General features: G+C 35.7%; 1 protein-coding gene across 3 annotated transcripts in view; it reads left to right on the top strand.

The window, feature by feature from the left end:
* LOC129274077 (protein C-mannosyl-transferase DPY19L1-like) overlaps positions 1 to 22,468 on the top strand; it is a 39,152-nt gene that overhangs the window by 6,665 nt on the left and 10,019 nt on the right. For all 3 annotated transcript variants that reach the window (XM_064108322.1, XM_064108324.1, XM_064108323.1), the window contains exons 2-15: positions 658 to 682; positions 3,705 to 3,792; positions 5,384 to 5,521; positions 6,149 to 6,269; positions 7,111 to 7,262; positions 9,094 to 9,185; positions 10,238 to 10,337; positions 13,257 to 13,334; positions 14,003 to 14,089; positions 17,444 to 17,500; positions 18,061 to 18,141; positions 18,926 to 19,027; positions 20,117 to 20,188; positions 20,929 to 21,032. In XM_064108322.1, the coding sequence (XP_063964392.1) occupies positions 658 to 682; positions 3,705 to 3,792; positions 5,384 to 5,521; positions 6,149 to 6,269; positions 7,111 to 7,262; positions 9,094 to 9,185; positions 10,238 to 10,337; positions 13,257 to 13,334; positions 14,003 to 14,089; positions 17,444 to 17,500; positions 18,061 to 18,141; positions 18,926 to 19,027; positions 20,117 to 20,188; positions 20,929 to 21,032 (1,297 nt within the window). The remainder of the gene's footprint in view (positions 1 to 657; positions 683 to 3,704; positions 3,793 to 5,383; positions 5,522 to 6,148; positions 6,270 to 7,110; positions 7,263 to 9,093; positions 9,186 to 10,237; positions 10,338 to 13,256; positions 13,335 to 14,002; positions 14,090 to 17,443; positions 17,501 to 18,060; positions 18,142 to 18,925; positions 19,028 to 20,116; positions 20,189 to 20,928; positions 21,033 to 22,468) is intronic.

Here is a 22,468-nt window from a genome sequence, read left to right as displayed (position 1 = left end):
AGTGAATTGAATTGAATTGAATAAATAATGGGATTGAAACGGCCTAACTTAGGTTAGCCCAACATTAGGGCTAGGCCGTTACAATGGCTTTATCTCAAAATATGCATAGCCAGGGGAGCATTTCATCAAAATTTTCATCCGACAAGTTGTCAGATCTGATAACTTTCATTGATTTTGATTTGCTGAGAAGCATTGTTAAAAAAATGTTACTATTATTATAAAGTCTAAGACGTTAGTCTGACTAAGAATCCTAAAATGGTAACTGTCAGATAAAAGTGAAAACCTGTAGATGTTTTATCTGACAAGTCCTTTCATGAAATGCTCCCCTGCCTCGTCTACATTTTCGGAAATAAAAGTTTAACAGTATGGAAAAATGATGAACAACGTCAAAGGTAAACAAGATTTACACATTGATATTCTACTTTCTAGAATTTAACTAACGTTTAAAAGTTATTAATTTACTTCTGCACATTTTCTTTTCATGAACTGCTTAAGTCTAACTTAGACCTTATTCATGGTGGCGATCATACCAGACGCAATGAAAGAAGAGTAGTGTTGTTCAGATGAACATTACAGTCACTTGTTAGTGAATTTCCATCGATTCATTTTATACAATTTAATTTTCCCCCTTTTCTTCCCTTTTTGTATTATCTCCAGCTCTGATGTTCGGGGTGTTACATGGGTAAGCTCTGCCATTATTTTTGTAACATTACATGTATGTCTATTGGTATTCATGCATTCACGTGAAGTGCGACATAAATGCAGTCATTGCTCAGGCAAAAGATTATTTTTTTCTATTTTCGGGGGCTACTTTACACAACTAACTGTTTGGATAAGCTTTAACATTGTGATGAATGGGGATTTCTAGGGCTCCTTTTTTTTTGGTTTCCAGGGCTCTTTTGAGCATTTCAGGGGCTATATCGCCCCTGGTCCCTGCAGGCGCGGATCCAGGGGGGAGGGGGGACACAGGGGGCACGTGCCCCCTTCTGAGAAGCAAAATTTAAAATTTGTAATGTAAAAATGCCATTACAGCAGAGGTGAAGACCCTTTTTTTTTTTTTTGCTTGTCAAATGTTCTCGGGTACGAAATATCCTTTATTTGTGGTTGAAAACCTTTTTTTATTTATTTTTTTGCTTGTCAAATTTTTTCGGGTAAGAAATATACTTAATTTGTGGTTGAAAACCTTTTTTTTTTTGGTTTGTCAAAATTTTCCTCCGGAAAATTTGCCCCCCCTTTTGGAAAATCCTGGATCCGCCCCTGTGTGATTTTTTCCCTGCTATAGATATTCTGATCCACATTTTCTCACTCTCTTTATATGGTCATTTAAAAATGCTGTTGAAAGTTGTGTTAGTGTTACTATTCCATATTTCATTTTTTATTATTTTTTTTCTGGTAAAAGAAAAGTGCTCATGAATGCATTTCTAATAACAACAATTATTTGTTGGTTTTAGTGACTTTCACTAAAGTACATGTAGATAGATAAATACATGTATAGTTCCATTTCTTATTTCATCTGTGCCCTGATGCATAAATGTATACAGTCACTTTGCCATCCAGTTACCTTGGTAACAATTGCTCAACACCTTATCAAATTCAAGAATTCCATGAAAGTTACTTTGGCATGGTGAAGTTATTAGGAATATTAATATTAATATAGCCCTGGAATTTGAAAGTTTGATTAATGCTCAAAGTAGTTATTGTTATTCTCAAGGACTTGCTTGCAACAGATGTTGGCAAAATATTGAGCAATTAACCACAGCTCACTTGACTGCAGCGTTCAGTACACAATGGCTCAAGGTGTTGCTATCTTATGTAAATAAATATTGGATTTGGTGCAAAGTTTGAATTTGGTATGTTAAGATTGTTCAAATGGTATGCTATATTGCTAACCATATGTTTATCCACTATATTAAGTATTATGACATTGTATACACACGTTTTGATTTTATTATATGTTTAGTAATCAATTGACACATTTTTACAACAAATTTAAAATTACAGTTCAAAGACTGTTTTAATATGCACCATTTGTATGGCACCATATCATCTTCCACCAAATAACAGTGGATATATGGGAAACTTGTACATTGTATGTTACCTCCCCCCTATAACTTGAAAAACAGTATGTGGATTTACCTCATTTTGGAATCAAATTCTTCATATAGCAAATATAGACATTCAACTTCAGTTTAAAATGGTGAATTACATGTAGTAAATTCACTGTTATTCTACATGTAGGTCTGTAATACACAACAGGCAAATACTTTACTACTCAGTGGTTTCTGACCTGATATTTGTGTGTTCATATATGGCCTTACAAATACAGGGTGTTTCTAAAAAAAAAGGAAACTGCAGTTCAACTTAATAGGTATACCATATCCAGAATACATATTTTTTCTTGTGATTTCTATTCTACATAACTGAATATTTCATCACTTTTTATAATTTGATACCTTGCTCGTGTCACGATTGTCATGGGTCACAGAGGTATGGTCCTTCTAAGGCGAATGGTACAAAACCTACTTTTTCCAAGTTTTGGGTTTTAATGTGCATGCATGAAACCAACTTTGTTGTATGGATTCATCAGAGTTTTTCCCTTCAAATTTCGGTGAAATGCTATCACCTCTATTAACTTTTTGTGAGTGACTGGCATTTCATCATCATTTGCCTAGCTCCAGTCTCTGTTGAGCATGTTATTCATCCCTACCTTTTGCACTATACCTTCAACGTTTTCACAGTACCTCCCCCTGTCAACGGTGCATGTCTTGCATTGCTCTTCTAACCATTGCAGGATTGTGATGAAGAACATATATCTCATGCCAAACATGAGCCTGCAAGTCACCAAGGATGTGCTCAACCAAATTGCAGCTAGACACCAGCTATGTAACATTTACTTGAAAAAAAAATAGCAAAAGGGATAACATTTTCCTGAAATTTGCACGGAAAAACTCTGATGAAATCAAAACCATACAACAAAGGGGGTTTCTTGCATGTTCGTTAAAAAGAATAAAAAGTTCTTGAAAAAAGGAGGTTTTTTACCCTTCGCCTTCGAAGGACCATATTACACTGTGACCAGTGACAATTGTGACGCAAACAAGGTGTCAAATTAAAGTTGATGAGTTAAACGGTGTTCTCATTATACTTTCTTAACTAGTTTACTTGAAACAGGTTCAGGAAACCAGTTTGGATGATTGCTTTGCTAGCGTTCCCATTTGATCACCCTAAAGTGGTTTTCAAAATCACTCCACTTGGAGTATTCTTGTTGCTATGAGAACGCTCTCAGCAGAGTGACACGTTTCATGCGAAATTTGAAACCGCAGCGCAGGCATTCTACACACAGTGTGTGTAGTAGCCACTCAAAATGTGAAGATCGCTTCCCCAAGAACGGTTGTGTCCTCACGCTAAAACCAGTTTAACGAGGCAAAGCGATCTTGAAAATCACATCTCGAGGTGGTTTTATGAACCGGTTTGGTTCCAAGATCGCTCCGACTGTTCTCATTACACATTAAACTAGTTTCCACTAAACTAGTTTTAGGTAGGTACATGTAATAGAATGGTGTCTTACTCAGTTGTGTAGAATAGAAATCACAAGAATAAATCATGTATTCTTGATATAGCTGGCCTTTGAACTTCAGTTACCTTTTTTTGAAACACCATGTATACATGTAGATTTAATCAAGATTTTTGTTTTGTTTTTGTAACAGGTGGCACATCTCTAGTATGTTTGAGAATGATAGATTCTTCTCACATTTATCAGACCTGGAAAGAGAGATGACATTCAGAACAGAAATGGTAAGGTTTTAATGTTTAAAGGCCAAGTCCACCCGAATTGATTTGAATGTCAAAATAAAAGAGAACTAAAAATTATGATGAATAGAACGATATCATAATATGAATACAGAGCTCTACATAATAAGGGCAATATGCAAATTATGAATTATACAGGATATTTTTACAGAGCCTTTCCACTTGGGTAAAACAAAAAAATTTGCAGGGCACTTTCACAAGACAAGAGGTGGGGGTGGGGTAGAGGTGATAAGTGATAAATAGAGGGAGAGATGACTTTCATTCAAACACATGTTGGAACTTATAGGACCTAAGAAAGAAAGTAAGAAAGAGGCTGAAGAAAAAGAGGAAAAGGACAAGAGAATGAGAGAAAAAAACAGACTGGCAGACAGAAAGAAAGGCGCAGAGGAAGAGACATTGGTAAAAAAATTTAACCAGGAAGCCTGCTGATTCCATTTTGCCATTATCTCAATTATTAAAGAAGATGACAACTTCAAAAGCTTAATTTGAGTTGCATAACTTAAGCATAACTTTAAATTAGAGCAGGAGGTCTTTCGGGAATGTGGGGGAAGTAGAAAATGTGTCCACATCCTTCAAAACATGTACAAGGAAGTTACCATCAATCTCTTTCTATCCATGTTGGTTATGTATACAGTGAAAAGACAACATTTCCTGTAAAAAGAAAATTCCAACAATATCTTTAGAAAGTTCCCATGCACAAACAAGTTGAGTTTTTTAAAGAGTTTTTCAAGTACAAGCTTTACAGGTAGATGGAATGATGAGTAATCCATCAATATGTATATTTCTTTTGTATATTGGGAACCTTGAAACTAGTGCAGTAGTATTACTGTGTCCTAAACAATATCACATTTTTTTTCTTTATGACATTGATCTTCAAATTTATGATTTTTCTAATTTTCTATATAGAATATATAAATTTTCTATGAAGTTATATTTCACACGTATGCATTTACAGTGTGTATATGCCCTTATCTTTGTCATTATTGCTATTTATAATTGCTATTTTGATTCTTCTCATGCTACATGTATATTTTTACCATGTATACCCAGTGCACAGTTGGTTGGGTAGATGGTACACCATCAGATTTACAGTGATTATTAAAGTTTGCTGTCCTCTTCCCTGGCCGCCAAATGCTACATGGATGGTTGACTGCTAGGAAAAGTGCATTTGTATTAATTATGATCTGTTATTTTATGTATTGAGATTGATTTTTTTACCTTAGAGTATACATGTATGAATGTGTTTAGAAGTACCAAATAAATATGATAAATCATAATGTGGGCGCGTCGTGGTCTAGTGGTTCTGACTCTCACCTTTCAAACAGAGGGTCGTGTGTTCGAATCCTAGCCATGGCGTGTTTTCCTTCAGCAAGAAATTTATCAACACTGTGCTGCACTCGACCCAGGTGAGGTAAATGGGTACCGGCAGGAAGTAATTCCTCAAAAAGCTGTGCGCACTGGAATCGGTAGACTAGCCGGGGTAATATAGGAGCATCTTGAGCACCTAGCAAGGTGGATACGTGCGCTATACAAATCCTATATTATTTATTATTATTTATAATTTCATCATTTGTAGGGATTGTATTATTCATACTACAAGACGATGGTAAAGGCCCCGAGCATTGGAGATGGTCTTCACTCTATCATGAATGATAATGTAACAGAGTATCCCAGTACTATCAACACTTTGAAGAGATTCAACCTGTACCCAGAGGTTTGTGATAAATAATGATAGATTAGGGTCAGTGCCAGGTTATTATTCTTATTATGTTAAAAAATTTTATTTAAATTTTTTGAATTTGTATTTATTTGTTTCACCTACTCATTTATTTATTTATTTGTTTATTTATTTATCTACATGTATTTATTAATCAAATTTGTTTATTCATCTATTCATTTATTTTTGTGTATATCTATTTATTTATGTATTAAGCTATTTATTGATTAAATTTGTTTATTTATTTATTTATCTATTTATTTATTTGTTTGTTTATTTGTTTATTTATTTATTAAATTTGTGTATTCATTTTATGTATTTATATTATTCATCAAATTATTTCCAAATGGAGCAAGATGATGGAAGACACAATATTAGTCAATGAAATTGATCATAGAAATCAGCCCGCCAGCAATTGCTATCCAATTCAGTTTTTTACATGTATCAAAGACATTATTAAGCAGTCTAGATAATGACACAAAGTTTACAAGATATTAAGAATACGTACAATAAATAAAGTTCTTGCGAATTACCAAAATCAGGGAAAGAGTAGCACAAGTGGTGTGATGACAATCCCTATAGTAAAGCTTTGTATTACAGAACCTTATTTTCCTTTATTGCCAGGTTGTTTTGGCTGCAGGTTTTAGATTCTATGATGGGGTGACAAAACTCCTGGATATCAAGACTAAGGAGTGTTTCACTGTGAACAGGGGAAGAGGTCTCAGTCCTGTACTTAATTGTGAAGGTAAGATGGTCTTCAAGTCCTTGTGAACACAACTTGATTCCAGAATAGTAACTATATTTTTATAGACTCTAGTTAGAATTACATTTATCTTGAGTATACATGAAGGCAGGGGTGGGGGCAGGAAGTGACTACCCCCCCTCTCAATATTTCAAGTAGTGAAGAAACAAAGAGGAGAAAAAAGAAACTAAAAGCAAATGGAAGAGAAAAGAAAGAAAGGAAACAAAAAGACGTTACCCCTGTAATTCAATTGAGAGAAAAAGTAGGTCTTTGCCCCCCTCCATTAAAATACTGTGACGCAGTCCCTGCATGAAGGGCTAACGATTCAAGCTCAAATTTCAGTCCCTTTTAAGCTTTCAACTTGTTTTTGTCATGGAAAATACCTCATTGTTACAAATATTTATATATGTAAAATTCTAAGCATCTATTCAGGATCTGCAACTGCGGAGTTGCTTTCACTTGATTAAAATCTGGGGGAATGATTCACTAAAAAATTATGTCTGAACCAATTTGCATTTGAATTCCCAGATGCATATGATATACATGTATGATACATCACTGCATTGGTCAGAGCAGGGAAATGGGAGTTCCCACTTCCCTGGTCAAAGGATTCCCGCTGCAGTGTAATCAGCAATAAAGTCTCGCTTTAAAAATTGATCCGCATTGTGCTGCACTCAAGACAACCCAGAAAATGGGCACCTGGCTGGGAAACATGACATCTGCTTTACAAGAAATGCATATTACTATTATTATGTACATTATATTATTTTTTTATTATATTTATTATTATCGGCATTATTATCATCATCATCTCACTCTTTAATAATCTTTCTCATCCTTTCAGGAATGGGAGATCCAGCGTATTTCTATGTGAATTGGATCTTCATAGAGAACGGTTTCTTGATGTCGCTCCTGTTCGTCTTTGCGACGTACCTCAGCGAAAGCATCCTCGGTGGTCTAATTACCGTCGCTACTTTCTTCTTCAACCATGGAGAGGTATGGGTAGGGATACAGTCACACCAACGAAACCAATTCCTAACAGACCGATGGTTGATTTGTTTAGTTTCGAATCAGTTTCACTAGTGTGACTTTGGGTTAGCTGTATCGTAGGATAGTATGACCATTGGCATGTTTAATTGATTGCCTCAATAACTAAGATGTTACAAGAAGTTAAAATCAACATTTTAAACACCTTTGAGGTCAAATAAAAAAAAACTTGCCGATAAAGGACATGTGTGAATTTTATTAAACTGGGAAGTGTGTTTAATCCACTATGAATGATTACCAATGAGGCAACTTGTCATAAGCCTGTGCTGCGTCGTTTAGCAGGAACCGTACTATAGGGTTGCTTTGCGTCTTTTCATTCAAACTTTCCCGTAGTCTGCAAATACAGACTCAAATTCAACACTAACCAAAACCATGTCTAGAGTGAAGACTACACTCAAAATTTTCTGTCTGTGGTAGAGCCAGCCACAGTACATAGTGAATCTAGTCTCACTATTACAGACTCTGCATTATGCACTATGCGAATTACGAAAAACATTAATTCATGAGTCCACTGTTTGAAGAGTGGACTCATTAATTCAAAACAGTGGACCTAGAATAAAATAGCGTATCTAACCATGGTATCAGGCATCAATTTGGCGCACTGTGACAAAAGCGCGCGTCAGCATTGGAATTTTTTATACATGCGCCCGATACGCGCTAAATTAAGCGTAATTTATACAAGAAATCTGCATAAACCATGGATTCAACCGTGGGTTTTCAAACCACCTTTGTGAATTCGGGCCCGAGGGTCTGTGCCTTCAGACTAACTTTCCCCTTATGGCGAAGTGTGAGGAAAGGTAATGAAAAGCCATTTGAAAGATTCGTGCTGGAAAGACGTGGCTCTGACTCTTTTGACAAGGTGCCTAATGTCAAATATTGTTCACATTTCATCTTTGTCAAACTCAGGCTTATGTTTTAAAACAAAAATGTTTCCGCCATTTGGCAAAGTTTTAAAATCATGTTCTCATGAAATGTATGCCTATTGTTAAAGGACCACAAATACTACATGTACACTTTCATTTGATATGCTGCTGGATTGCTTTGCATTTCCACTGTTTTTGGCAGATTGGAGTTGTCTGTGTGAAGTGATTTTTGCCTTGTATACACCTGAATAAAATGACAGATGAATCTGACTATAGGCCTACTCTAGGAAAACATATCGGCCAGAATTCTGAAGTCCAGTATATAACTTTAAAAGAAAAATATGTAACTTAGGGGCCATGGCATAACTTATACATGTAGGAAGCTGGAAATTGTATTGCATTGTATTTTTCTTATATTATTTTTGATTAATCAGGCTTTAATGGTGAAAAAATTATTTTGGTTATTCTTGCCAAATAGTTATGGATGATTTGGTGTTATATGAGCTAATAAATTTAACCTGTACGGTTAGAAATTTATTTCACAATTGGCTCTCCATAAGAAAGCTACAATTTTATACTAGAGTCTAAATTAAACCAGAGTTCAGGAATGAACCAGTATTATACCTGGCATTCACATGTCCCCCTCTTACTGTGGGTGGGTCAATTTTTTTTTTTTTACAAAGGAGCTTCCTAATGTCCTCTGAATTGTGGCTGACAGCGGTACGAGTCGAAGTAGTTCATTGTCTCTGCATTTCGCGTGTGTGCACTAAAGACAAAACAGCTGCGCCCCATCGGAATGTCGCACTGAATGGTGCAGTTCGGTGGAATTTTGCCTATTCTTCCAAAAATCCAGGAGCTACATGTAGTCTTAAGACAGTGATAGTCTAACTCTCATACTTTCCTGTTTATTACAATAGTGTACAAGAGTGCAATGGACACCTCCACTTCGTGAGAGCTTTGCCTACCCTATCTTTGTACTTCAGATGTTCCTTGTTACACATGTTCTCAGGTCAGTCACTTAAAGGACAAGTCCACCCCAACAAAAAGTTGATTTGAACAAAAAGAGAAAAATCCAACAAGCATATTAACAGTGAAAGTTTCATCAAAATCGGATGTAAAATAAGAAAGTTATGACATTTTAAAGTTTCACTTAATTTCACAAAACATATGCACATCCTGGTCAGTATGCAAATGAGGAGACTGATGACGTCATCCACTCACTATTTCTTTTGTATCTTATTATATAAAATATGAAATATTTTAATCTTATCCTCATTGTCAAGGGAAGCAACGATCAATTCCTCCCTGAACATGTGGAATTAGCTTTGTTTAATACTTTATGGTTCAGTCAACTTGGTACATATTGTCAAGTCTGTAAAAAATGAAATATTGTATAATTCAAACAATAAAAAACAAAAGAAATAGTGAGTGGATGACGTCATCAGTCTCCTCATTTGTATACGGACCAGGATGTGCATATAACTGTTTTGTGAAAAATAAGCGAAACTTTAAAATGTCATGACTTTCTTATTTTACATCAAATTTTGATGAAATTTTCAGCGTTATCCTAGTTTGATTTTTCTCTATTTATTCAAATCAAAATTTTTCTGGGGTGGACTTGACCTTTAAAGATCAAAATCATGTGATAAACAACCCTGTTTTCAATATTATCACTTATTTTTTTTTTCATACATGTATATAAACTTTGTAATGTGATCGTGGCATGTGAGTCAGCGATTCTTGGTAAGAGGGAAACTGAACAAACTGAAATAATTGATGATTATGACTGATGACGATGATGATGATTATGGATGATGGTGATAGTGACAATGGCTGATGATAGTGATGATGATGATGACAACGACTTGCAATTTTGTGTATCTCACATATGTTCTTGTTACCCATGGTTGTATCTGTTTTGGTTTGTGTGCTCGAATTCCTCATTAATATATATATATTTTTTTGTAAATGTTTGATATCCAGTCTAAAACAATTCAATTCAATAATTCCCAGCAAATAAAGGCACTATTTTTATATAAGACTTCTTATTTCACCTTGCAGGATTTCAAGACCAATGTGGTATCACAGTGTAGCCATTGGTGCAGGGGTAGTAGCCTTCATGTTACCTTGGCAGTTTGCTCAGTTTGCCTTACTAACTCAGGTAAGTACGTAGGTTTACATGTATATTCATTCGGTCTACAATCAACTATACCACATGGGCTACACCCATTTGGTCTAATTGTCATTTGGTGTACACTACACTTGGTCTAATGCACATTCAGTTTAATTGTCATTTAATCTATAAATGCTTAGTTGGTAATTTCCACTTCATGAAGTTATTTTTTTACTTTGTCAAAAAAAAAGTTCATATAGACAGTGTACATTTGACCATTTGCTTACATGTCATTGGCACTCGTAATAGCAAACTTCAATCTGTGATGTCGGAAATTTATAAATAAAAAAAATCCCCGGAAAAGACTTGTGACCTATGTGTATCTATTCAGGCCCAGTGAATAAAACAGCAGAAATAAAAACGTCTACCTCCATGATAAAACTCACTGTCATCCCTGTATATTAAAGAGAAATTCCAGTATTTGCAGTAAACACTGATTTCATGAGAAAGTCTGTAAAACAAGGCTTAATTGTCAGTATATCATCGAGGATCTAGATCTGGTACAGTTACATAAACTGAACTTTGTGAAATCTTGAAATCTACGCTGAAAAATGTTCACACTGAAGATCACCAACGCAGATAGGCACACGTGGGACAGTGTATTATTATTGCTAAAATAAAGACCCGACGGAAGTGACCGAATCCGCGCTTATTTTGCTTATTTCTCAGCAATCACACAATTTCTTCCAGAATCCTTTGGCACATATTTTTTATTCATACAAACAGACACTTAGGTGGTCATTATATTAGATTCTGTAAAAAGTCATTTTTAGATCGTTACCAAAACTGGAATTTATCTTTAAATGTTCTCTGGATTGCTCTCTGAATGACATTTGACCTTTCACCCCCTGTGAGTCTCTTTGTTCATGTCAGTGGATGGTAATGATTGCCTCAAGGCTGTCATGCCAGTATCGCTCAGTTTACTGAGCTAATAGAAGCACCTGCTTCTCGTACTCTACACTTGCAGAAAGTGGTCTGAATATGCAGCCCAAAACCCCTGGCTGTGACTTGTGCACAGATGGTGCAGTAATTCATTGGTGCATCTCATTTGAAACAGCAAGTACTGTTTGTGCTAGTTTGTGTCACGACCCACGCATTGATCAAAGTTTAATTCAGGGTCTGTGTATGCAGACTAAAGTGAATGGCAATTGCCTCAAAGGTCGAGTCCACCCTAGGAAAATGTTGATTTTAATCGATTGGGAAAAATCAAACAAGCATAAAGCTGAAAATTTCATCAAAATAGGGTGTAAAATAAGAAAGTCGTGACATTTTTAAGTTCAGCAATATTTTTCAGTTATATGCACAACTCAGTGACATGCAAATGGAGAGTCGATGATATCCCTCAGTGTTGTGCTTGTTAGATTTTTCTCTGTTTATAACAAATTTTTGTTGGGGTGGACTTGGCCTTTAATGTTGTCATGCCAGTATCGCTCAGTTTACTGTGCTAATAGAAGCACCTGTTTTCTCTAATGTACATTGAGTTGGACTGAAGATGACCTTGGGCTTTTTTAGTTGTGTAGCAGTATGTGATAGGCTTCTATATTCAGTGGATTGTCACAGCTGACAACATTAATTGAATGTCTAGACTGTGTATTAGGAATGTAAATGTAATTGCATCTGTACTGGATCCTCTCTTTGTTTTGCTTGCCTGTTTATTATGTCTATGTACCTAGGTCCCACTTCCTCTCACAATACAATCTCCCTCTCACACACAAACTCACTCACTCACTCACACTCTAGCTCTAGTGCTATATACCGCCCTTTCACATGGTGAAAAAAAAAATTGTTATTTGAATGATGATTCCGGTGAAAAATAAGGCTAATGACGAATATTTAGCATGTGTAAAACCAAACTAGAACATGATTAGAATCATGAACGCTAATGACAGTCACGATTACAATAGAAATCTTCATTACAATGATGATTAGAGATTCACGTGTGAAAAGGCCCTTGGTCTCTCTCCTTTTCTGTTTCTTTGTACTATCTTTAACCCCTCTCTCATGTTTCATTTCCTCTATCTGCCCCTCCCATATCTCTCTTGCTTTCTTTCTATTTCTCCCTTTCTCTTCCATCTCTACTGGACTTAAATGAACAATATCTATACAGGATTGCTATCAGCCAATAAAATCGAATGATTGCAGTAGCTTTTAACTGTTATTGCATATTTTTGTTTTTATAACAAGAGTTATAAAATGGGCCCTGTTTTTTTCTTGCTCTGTCCTCTCTTCATCCCAATCCCCTATTCTCATGCCAGCATAGGTTTTTTTTTTTTTTTACATTGGAGACAAGTTTTATTTTTATTTGCTATTTCACGACAGGATTTCAAATGTTCCTCAATCTTACATGTAGGTCTTACTTATATAAATATTGCATTTAAAATTTTTTCGTGTACATGTACCTTTCCTGCCCCCCCTGTCTTTTCGTGATCTCTTGTTTTTTTTAAGATTTCGATTTTCCCTTGATTTTTATTTTATTGGAAAGAGCTGTATGAAATGGTATATGATGTGAGTTTCAAAGGGTATTTTATATAATAATGATATCAGATAGTCATCTTTTAATTTATAGTTTGACAAATAATAATACACTGTCATTGGATTGGATTTAACACTATAACTATCCTAAACCTAACCCTAAAGCTAACATGAAATCCCATTTTTAACCCTATCATATCTCAGACAAAATAATTATTTAAAGCCCAAAGAAATTGTCGCCAGAGCAAATGTCGTGTCACCAATTTGAGACCAGAGTTTGAGTCAAACCCGAGCTCAGAATACAGGCCTATTGATTTGCAATGATCAAGCATGAATTTAGCTGGAGTTGGCACCTTAATGGCAACCCCACTGTGAGGCTAATCTAATTTGTAGTCCCACCTCATGCCTTTCTATGTTTTGTTTTCTCCTGCCCAGACCCTGGCTGTGTTCGCTACCTACATGCTGGGTTTCGCTGGCTCTACAAAGGTCAGATGCATTCTCCAGGGGCAAAGTGTAAGTCAAATCTGATTCAAAAATATTAACCTGTTGATTACTGAATTATGTAATTCATATAAGCTTTGTACAGGACCACTTAGTTCCAGTTGACAATGGGTTAACCTGTTGACCATCAAATTCTGTAACCACTGTAAGATGTGGGTTAAAAGGGTTGACCATTTTGTTTTAGGTATTGTAATAATGCTAGTAAATATATCTATGTACATAAACCAAATAACGAATTATCCATTGTATGTAGGGTCACATAAGATTGAGGATGTTCCTGTATCAAATAGTTGATTATTATTAAACCTGGGACAGTTTTTTTAAATAGCTGTTTAAAAAGTTACATGCGACTTTATGCAATAATTAAAATTACAAGTTTAAAGAGTATTCCTCTCTTTATCATATATCCAAGCCTAAACTGTATCTTAAAGTTTTCTCTTTTTTAAAGATAGACCCAAGACTCTCCTGATTCATAATGGGTTATATATTGTTTGCATGGGGGGGGGCAGCAGTTGCCCCCTAGATATTTTGAAAAAAAGTTTTTTACTTAAAATTTTAGTAAAATTCAAGTGTGCACAAAATCCTTCAATTTCACTTTACAAAATAAAAGAGAACTCGATTATTTCTATATGTATTATTATTATTCATGAAACATCGCCCATTTCTAATTTCTGATATAGATTGGTCTGTTTGTGAGTTACATCATGCTCTTTGGAAATGAGATGCTGCTGACATCATTCTTTGCTGCTTGTCTTCTAACTGTCTGGGTAAGTACAGTCAAACCAGTCTTATGGGGTGTTGCAAAAATTTGCAATTTGCAAGTCTTGTAATTAATTGAGTAATTGAGTAACACAAAAAAGGCCCAAGTCCATAGGAGGTCATTTCGAGAAAATGAAATAAAACTGGATATATTTCAAATTTGGGCAAAAGACATCAGAGAACATCATAAAACAAATTTAAGTGTACATTTTTATGAGCATGAATATTCATGTTACTTGTGGGCGGGGTCTTTTGTCTGGTGGACTTGGGTCATTTTTGTCTCACCTGCATAGCAGAGTGAGACTATAGGCGCCGCTTTTCCGACGGCGGCGGCGGCGGCGGCGGCGGCGACGGCGACGGCGGCGGCGACGGCGGCGGCGGCGTCAACACCAAATCTTAACCTGAGGTTAAGTTTTTGAAATGACAGCATAACTTAGAAAGTATATGGACCTAGTTCATGAAACTTGGCCATAAGGTTAATCAAGTATTACTGAACATCCTGCCTGAGTTTCATGTCACATGACCAAGGTCAAAGGTCATTTAGGGTCAATGAACTTAGACCATGTTGGGGGAATCAACATCAAAATCTTAACCTAAGGTTAAGTTTTTGAAATGTCATCATAACTTAGAAAATATATGGACCTAGTTCATGAAACCTATACATAAGGTTAATCAAGTATCACTGAACATCCTGCATGAGTTTCACGTCACATGACCAAGGTCAAAGGTCATTTAGGGTCAATGAACTTTGGCCAAATTGGGGGTATCTGTTGAATTACCATCATAACTTTGAAAGTTTATGGATCTGATTCATGAAACTTGGACATAATAGTAATAAAGTATTACTGAACATCCTGTGCAAGTTTCAGGTCACGTGATCAAGGTCAAAGGTCATTTAGGGTCAATGAACTTTGGCCAAATTGGGGTATTTGTTGAATTACAGCCATAAATTTGAAAGTGTGTTGGTCTAGTTCATAAAACTTGGACATAATAGTAATCAAGTATCACTGAACATCCTGTGCGAGTTTCAGGTCACATGATCAAGGTCAAAGAACTTTGGCCACGTTGGGGGTATTTGTTGAATTGCCATCATATCTCTATAAGTGTATTGGTCTAGTTCATAAAACGTGGAAATAAGAGTAACCAAGTATCACTGAACATCTTGTGCGAGTTATAGTAGTTTTCAAAATCAGCACTGCTGCTATATTGAATCGCGTGATGCAGGTGAGACGGCCAGAGGCATTCCACTTGTTAGAATGATATGGACTTGGGTCATTCTTACTTTCATATACATGGTAGACTTCTGTAGTAAGTAGTAGAAGTAATGAGAGAGGGCGCTATGGTATGAATGTAAGAAAAGCCAAGTTCTGGACTTGGGCTTTTGTTACACTCATACCAGATTTACCTCCTTTATTTAAGGCATTTCTGAGATGATTTCAGAATTATCATTTATACACAAATGAGTCATTGTATAAGGAACGATTTCCCATATTTAACTAAATTTCGCCAAAAATTTGACTCAGGCCGTTTTTATATTCAGATTCTCAATTGCAAACTGTTAATTGATGACTGGTCTGCTTCTTACATCAATAAGAATAAATCTATTTGCTTTTAAAATCAATCTATTACTTATGAATGTGCAACTGAAGTGTGCATGTGATTGCAAATAGTTTCTTGCAACACCCCCCGTGTGGCAACCTCTCTATAACAACCACCTCCTTTATAGTGACCACTAAAACAGATTCTCATGAGGCAAATTATGTGTATAAGAACCTGTCTAAAGCAACTACCTGTCTGTAAAGGCTACATTTTTTGTTTCCCTTGGGTGGTCACTATACAGTGCGTCCCAGAAAAAAAAACGAAACCGAGATTAAGCGATGATTTATCATAACTTAATCACAAATACAATAGACAAATGACCTACACATGTAAAGCTTAGAATCTCTTCTTTCATCTGATATTACTTAGATTATTCCCCATTCACGCATGAGTGAGCAAAAACAATTTGAAGAAAGGATACCAAAAACTCATTTGGCGGGGGTATCCAAATTTCAAAAAGAAAATCACATGCCTGAAAAGTTCAATATCTGCTCTTTTATTTGATACCTTAATCACAACAAATGGTCAAGAAGTAAAAAAGTTATGTTCCCTCGAAACAATGCTTGTATTTCCATAATTTCATTAAATAAACATGTTTTCACCGGTTTCCCACAGAAGCTATCGCATGGTTAACAAAAGACTTAATGCATGGCTGATCGTCAACAAAACGGAGTGTCAAGTGAGTTTGAACGCTAGCCTGTAGAACCTCTTAATTTTATGAAATTATTGAAATTCAAGCCTTATTTCAAATAACCAGAACTTTGTTAATTCTTGACCATTTTCTGTAATTGAGGTATCAAATTAAAGAGCAGATATTGACCTTTCTAAAAATGTGGTTTTCTCTTTGAAACCCAGATACAGCCCGCCAAATGACTTTTTGGTATCCCCTCTTCAAATTGTTTTTGAGCACTCATGCGTGAATGAGAAATAATCTAAGTAATTTCAGATGAAAGAGGAGATTCTAAGCTTTACAATGGTAGGTCATTTGTCTATTGTATTCGTGATTAAGTTATGTAAAATCATTGATAAAACTCTGTTTCGTTTTTTATGGGACGCACTGTAGATGTGTTTCAGTGTAGTTGAATAGGATTTATTATGAATCCCTTTCATGTGTCAGTATGGAAATACCCAGGTCCGTATTCTGTACTCTGGTTTTACTCGCACCATGGCTACACCTTGTAGTCCATTTTATGGGTAGCCCCATGTGACAAAAATGGTGAATGGTTTTAGTTTCAATTAATCAGCACATTTGGTACTCAGACCAATGAAAACTGCTTAATTAAACTTAAACCACAATTTAAGGGCCAACAAGTGAAATCTGAATTATTGGGCTAGTGTACCTACCAATAAATTGATAGCAAAGATGGAGCTATCGTGGTTATACCAAGTGAGTCAGATTTTTTTTACATCACTTAAATTGCCCGTGTAACAAAAGAAAATATTACCTCATAATATGTTTCCAGGGCTCCATTACCTACAAAGGTTTGCAATGATAATCATTTGCTATCCAATCAAGATCATCGTTGCATGTGCACTTTGCCAAAAAACACTGATCAGGAACCAATCACAGTGGTTCTTTTGTATTTGCAATCAATCGCAAACCTATTTGTTACATGGCCCAGTGCTGTTCTCCCAACAGTCATATAGTGTCATTTCATAAACAAAATAAGTCAGTACAAAAGCATCATGTATACAAATATGATTAAAAATGTTTCATGATAACGAAGTAGTTGATTATTCCTTTGTTTATTTTTCCAAAATAGATCATTCTTTTTATGGAACCGTTATTGGAGAAACTACCTTTTAGGATAATTATTTGGGTGAGTATTAAGTATTATAGATGCACATCTAAAGTATAAAAGATATTTTTCTGGTGTTGTGGCTCAGGTCTTGAATTAATAGTCCAAGGCCTTGAATGCCCCCTTTCATCGGCATTGGATATTTTATGTGCTCTGTTTAACCTTTCCTATATTGTGCATGATATATGAATGTATATATCTATATGAATGTGCCTTTTTAACAAGAGGCCTTGCTTTGCAAATATTTAGATTTTAGGCGTGATGGGAGATATACAGAGAAAATTTATAGGCGTAATTTTTTAGTATGTTGCTTTATCAGTCACAGTCATAATATAAATAGTAAATATAATAAATGTAACAATGAGTTATGAGTATTAACTTTGCAGATGATTCCATAATCGGCAGATTTTTCTTAAATTTACTGTCTGTTAATTATTGGATTTTGCTTTGATTTCTATGATTTTCAGTGTATTATTCCATATTTTAAGTTTTTGTTCCCTGAAAAATTGCTTTGCTGAAGCAGGATTTGAACCTACATGTACAACCCACAAAACCACAACATGATTATTTCTGTCTTTCAGATATGTCAGCTAAACCTTTTGTGTGGCGGGACATTAGTTGTTAAACTAGTCATCTCAACTCTTCTACAAGTGGAAGATGATGTAAGTGTTATCACCTTTTGTAATATCTACAGGGGTGTGAGAGTTCAGATTTTTAGCTGAATACAGATTTCTTTTTTTCCCAGCTTAATTTCAGCTTATTTTTGGCTTTCCTCTGTACAAAAAATATGGGAGCTCTTTCTATTTCAGACTTTTGCAACACTCTTCAGCTTTTTCAGATCTTTTTATTTGTGACCACTCACACCCCTGTATCTAGAGAAATTGCTTCTTGAAATAGAGTTTCACACAAAGCCACATCTGATAATGCTTTCTTGCAATCAGATATTAAGAAATCACCACCACAGCCAATTAATTTATACTTTATATTACCAACTTGTTGGTCTGTTTACTTTTTCTTTTGTATTCTGCCATTTTCGACAGGAAGCATACATTATCTTTTATTGAATGCTGTATTTCAACTTTTGTGCTTATGGTTCTAACATGGTTAGATAGTTTATTATGCATTCTGTTATACTGTAAAAGCCGTAATTTTAAGCACTTGCTCTAAACTTATTTTTTAACATATGACTCTCTGGAATGGCCAAGCGTTGAGTACGCGCACAGGTGCATGCTAGCTTTGCTTTCCAGTATCCATCGTTTTTATTACTCAGGTTCAAGTCTGCATTTTTTCATTGCTTGGCCTATGTAGTTCTATAATTTCTGATAGTTTATACACATAAAACACCATCCTTTGAAAAAATGCCTGTATTAAGCTCCTCAAAAATGTTTTGTATTATTCTCGTATAATTTTATTTACATTATTTTTATTTCTCTTTCTTTTGTTCAGGCTCATATTGCTAACTTATTTAGATCCAAGTTTTCAGGCTACAAAGACTTCCACACTATGCTCTACACGTGTGCAGCAGAGTTTGACTTTATGCCAACAGAGGTAGTTCATCTATCATCCCTTACTAATAAAACAACTTTCATGAAGTCAAAGATTAAGCTTTTTTTGGCTCCTCAAATTGGCAACATTTTAATTTTTTGTATTCATTTATGTACCTTGACAGAAATTGAACATTGATATAACATAAGTTAAATCGTGTGAATGGCAAAATTTCAACAAGAGGTTGCCAATTTGCAAATTTCAAACAGCGTTCTTGTATTTCCTCATTGCATTGCCAATTTAGAGTTTGTAATGATCATGGAAAGTCAAAGTTTAATGTATAAAAACTAACTAGATATATGCAGCTATTTATTGTCATCAAAGTATGTTGTAGAGTTTACTGAACAAAGATCTGGAAAATATGTATTGTTGTTCTTTATAAAAAACACTGCTATTCAATTCCATTTAACAATTACGAAGGTGCATCAGGGAGGCAGTCACAGTTCCTCAAAATCCAGTGCCCCGTCTTACAAAGAGTTACAATTGATCCGATCAATTGCATCTATGGAAAGCCAGCAAAGTCAACATATAAAATGCATTTTTGTTCCAAAAAATTTCTAGATATGAATGTATATCCATAGATTCATTGATTTCTTGACAATTTTGTGTGTTCTCTTTTGTTTACCAAGGACATTTTGCAAATTTCCTTTAGAAAAAATTATCACACGGATGGATTTCCATAGAGTTACAATTGATTGGATCAATCGTAACTCTTTGTAAGACGAGGCCCTGAACTGGGGCGTCACATAGTTTTGTCGAGGCACAGTCATTGTAAGTAAAAGTCTGTCATAGTCGAGACACAAGTGCATCATAGTATATGAAAATCCGACTCACGTTTGTCAAGTGATGCATCATTTCCAGAGGTTTTTGGGTGTGTCTAACAATTGATAAGTTTATCATTATATGATATCTCAGATGGAATCTATCTCTTGAACTTGATAGGATTATTTTGAGGTTGTATTTTCAAGGAAAGAAATTCTGGAGAGATGATTAAGGGGAGTGATTAACAGGTTATAATAGAAGTTTTGGTCCAAACTTTGTAAACACTCTTTCTATGTTGTCCTGCCTCTCTTTGTGTTCTTTGTTTTGCAGACAGTCATAAGCTTCCTGAAGACCTTAATCCTACCTAGTTCAGCAATTGCAATACTTTTTACAATAGTTCATGTGAGTATCTTCTGTCTGAGCTGCAAACCATCACGATTTGCTGTAAATATGTTTTGTCAAGTAATTTATTACAACACAAGTGGTGTATAAAATAAATGTTGATAGGTGTTTCCAATCATGACGACATATGCACCTTTTTGACGTACTAAATGATTTTTAGGTGTAATTTTTCAGGGTTTATTTTTTGCAATGGATGTAAATCAGAGACCCAGGTAATGATTTTGACCATCCAGCTCAGATTTTTAGCTGTCAAATCAACGTCAACCAATGCCATTACTAGGCTTAGAATTGTAAGGCCACCGCACACCTTATGACCCGACTGGTCTACGACTGGTCTGCGACTGAGTGAAGGGAAATGTGACGTCACAGCTCTTGTCAGCTTGAGAGTCGCAGACCGGTCATGGACAAATTGTAAGGAAAATCGTAAGGATATGACACGACGAATCCTTACAACTGGATATCAAGCTCAATCCAAGTTACAGCCAATCAGACAGCAGAGTCGCGATGCGTTCATGATATGTAACGTGCATACACAGTAGTAAGTGTCATTTTCTCAGTTGCTATGGCAAAAAGCAAAAAGTGCATACGTGAGTCGCAGGCCGCATGATAGTCGGATCCCAAGGTGTGCGGTGTCGAGGCTTATGACTACCTTGCGATTCATCTCTACTCACTCGGTCGCAGACCAGTCGGGTTGTAAGGTGTGCGGTCACCTTTAAATTATCTTTGTCTATTTTTGACAGTTATTCAGGGTAATCGTAGAGCCAAAGAAAGAAGACGACCATAAACATCAAAATGGGAGCAGTGACCAAAGGCCATCGGAAGGAAGTCATCCCAAAGATACCTTGTAAGTTACACTTTGCTTGATTTCCATGTGGCTTAAGGTACTTAGAAGTCAGAGCCACATCTATTCCACAGGAATCCTGCTAGTGGCCTTTAATTTCAGATTCTCAAAATTCATCATGGACAAAAATAATGGAGCATGCAGGAAAGCCAATGTGAAAAGATACAAAGTGCCTTTATAGTGGAATTTCTTGCAAAAAAGATGGCACATACTTTTAACAAGGTGCCTAAATCTTGGCTTTTATCAAGGCCATCTGTTGTTTAATTAGTATTTAAGATGATATTTGGAATAGGGTCTGATGCAGCAACACTACAATTGTGAGCTGCAAAGCAGTGAGTGATGGAGCACAGCAACATGGCCTTTAGCTACTCCTTCAAAAGCCTACATGTATATGGTAGAAGTAAAAAAAAAAAATAGGGTGCGCGTTGCATGCGATCCAATGGTATCTTTCATGGAATCCTTGATTTTGATTGACTGATGAGCATTGTACCATGGAAGTTACCATTGAATGGCAAAGTTACCATCATAGTACCTTTTATATCCTACATAAATTGAATCATGTATGCTGATTGGTTTAAATAGCATCATGTGACCAAACGTAATCTCACTATTTTGCGATGATGTTGAAAATGAAACGCCAACTGAAGAAAAATTACTACTCCGTGATGTCAATGATGGAATAGTGCTCTATTCCATCATTGACGTCACAGATCATTTACACAGATCACGCAATCTCTCCGGCGCAGGCACAAATGCGCATTCCGCTGAGCACCTTGCTTCAGGAAAAGTAGGTCAGTCAGCGCAGCGCCTTATATCTATATTTTGGTTCAGATTAAAAAAAGATGAAGTACCTGTAAAACAACTAGATTATCAAGATCTGTTGTTTAAACTTATTAAATGTAGGATATGAAACAAATATACCAGGCCTTTATTTCAAAAGTATAGAGGGAATGGGCATGGTGGCTCACTGGTAGAGCGTATACCTCATGAACGGGAGGTCGTGGGTTCGAATCTCGGCCGAGTCATACCGAAGACTTATAAAAATGGGACCTTCTGCCTTCTTACTAGGCGCTCAGCATTTAGATCGGAGAAGGGTAATAATAACATTATTATGTTATGCAGGGCCCGCTGGTAGAGCAGTTTATCAACTGAAGTGGCTACCCTGGGTAAATAAAACGTAATTATTATTATTATTATTAATTATTCACCCTTGGTTGTACTGGCAAAATTACTATTTTCCCCTTGGGGCTTCACCCCTAAAAAAAAATTAGTAATGCCAGTCCAACCTCAGACAAATACTTGATCAAAGCCTGGTACATGTATATTAATCATGTATCTGCTCCAGATTTAACCCATGCGAAAGCGATGCCTCTTCCTTTGTATTAATAAAACGGGATTGAAAATGTAGCTCTGTCAAATATGGTGCTTCTCTATTCACT

This window comes from Lytechinus pictus, chromosome 13 (assembly GCF_037042905.1).
Source record: "Lytechinus pictus isolate F3 Inbred chromosome 13, Lp3.0, whole genome shotgun sequence".
NCBI lineage: Eukaryota > Metazoa > Echinodermata > Echinoidea > Temnopleuroida > Toxopneustidae > Lytechinus > Lytechinus pictus.
The sequence above is the reverse complement of the archived record's forward strand: the minus strand, read 5'-3'. Positions and strand labels throughout refer to the sequence as shown.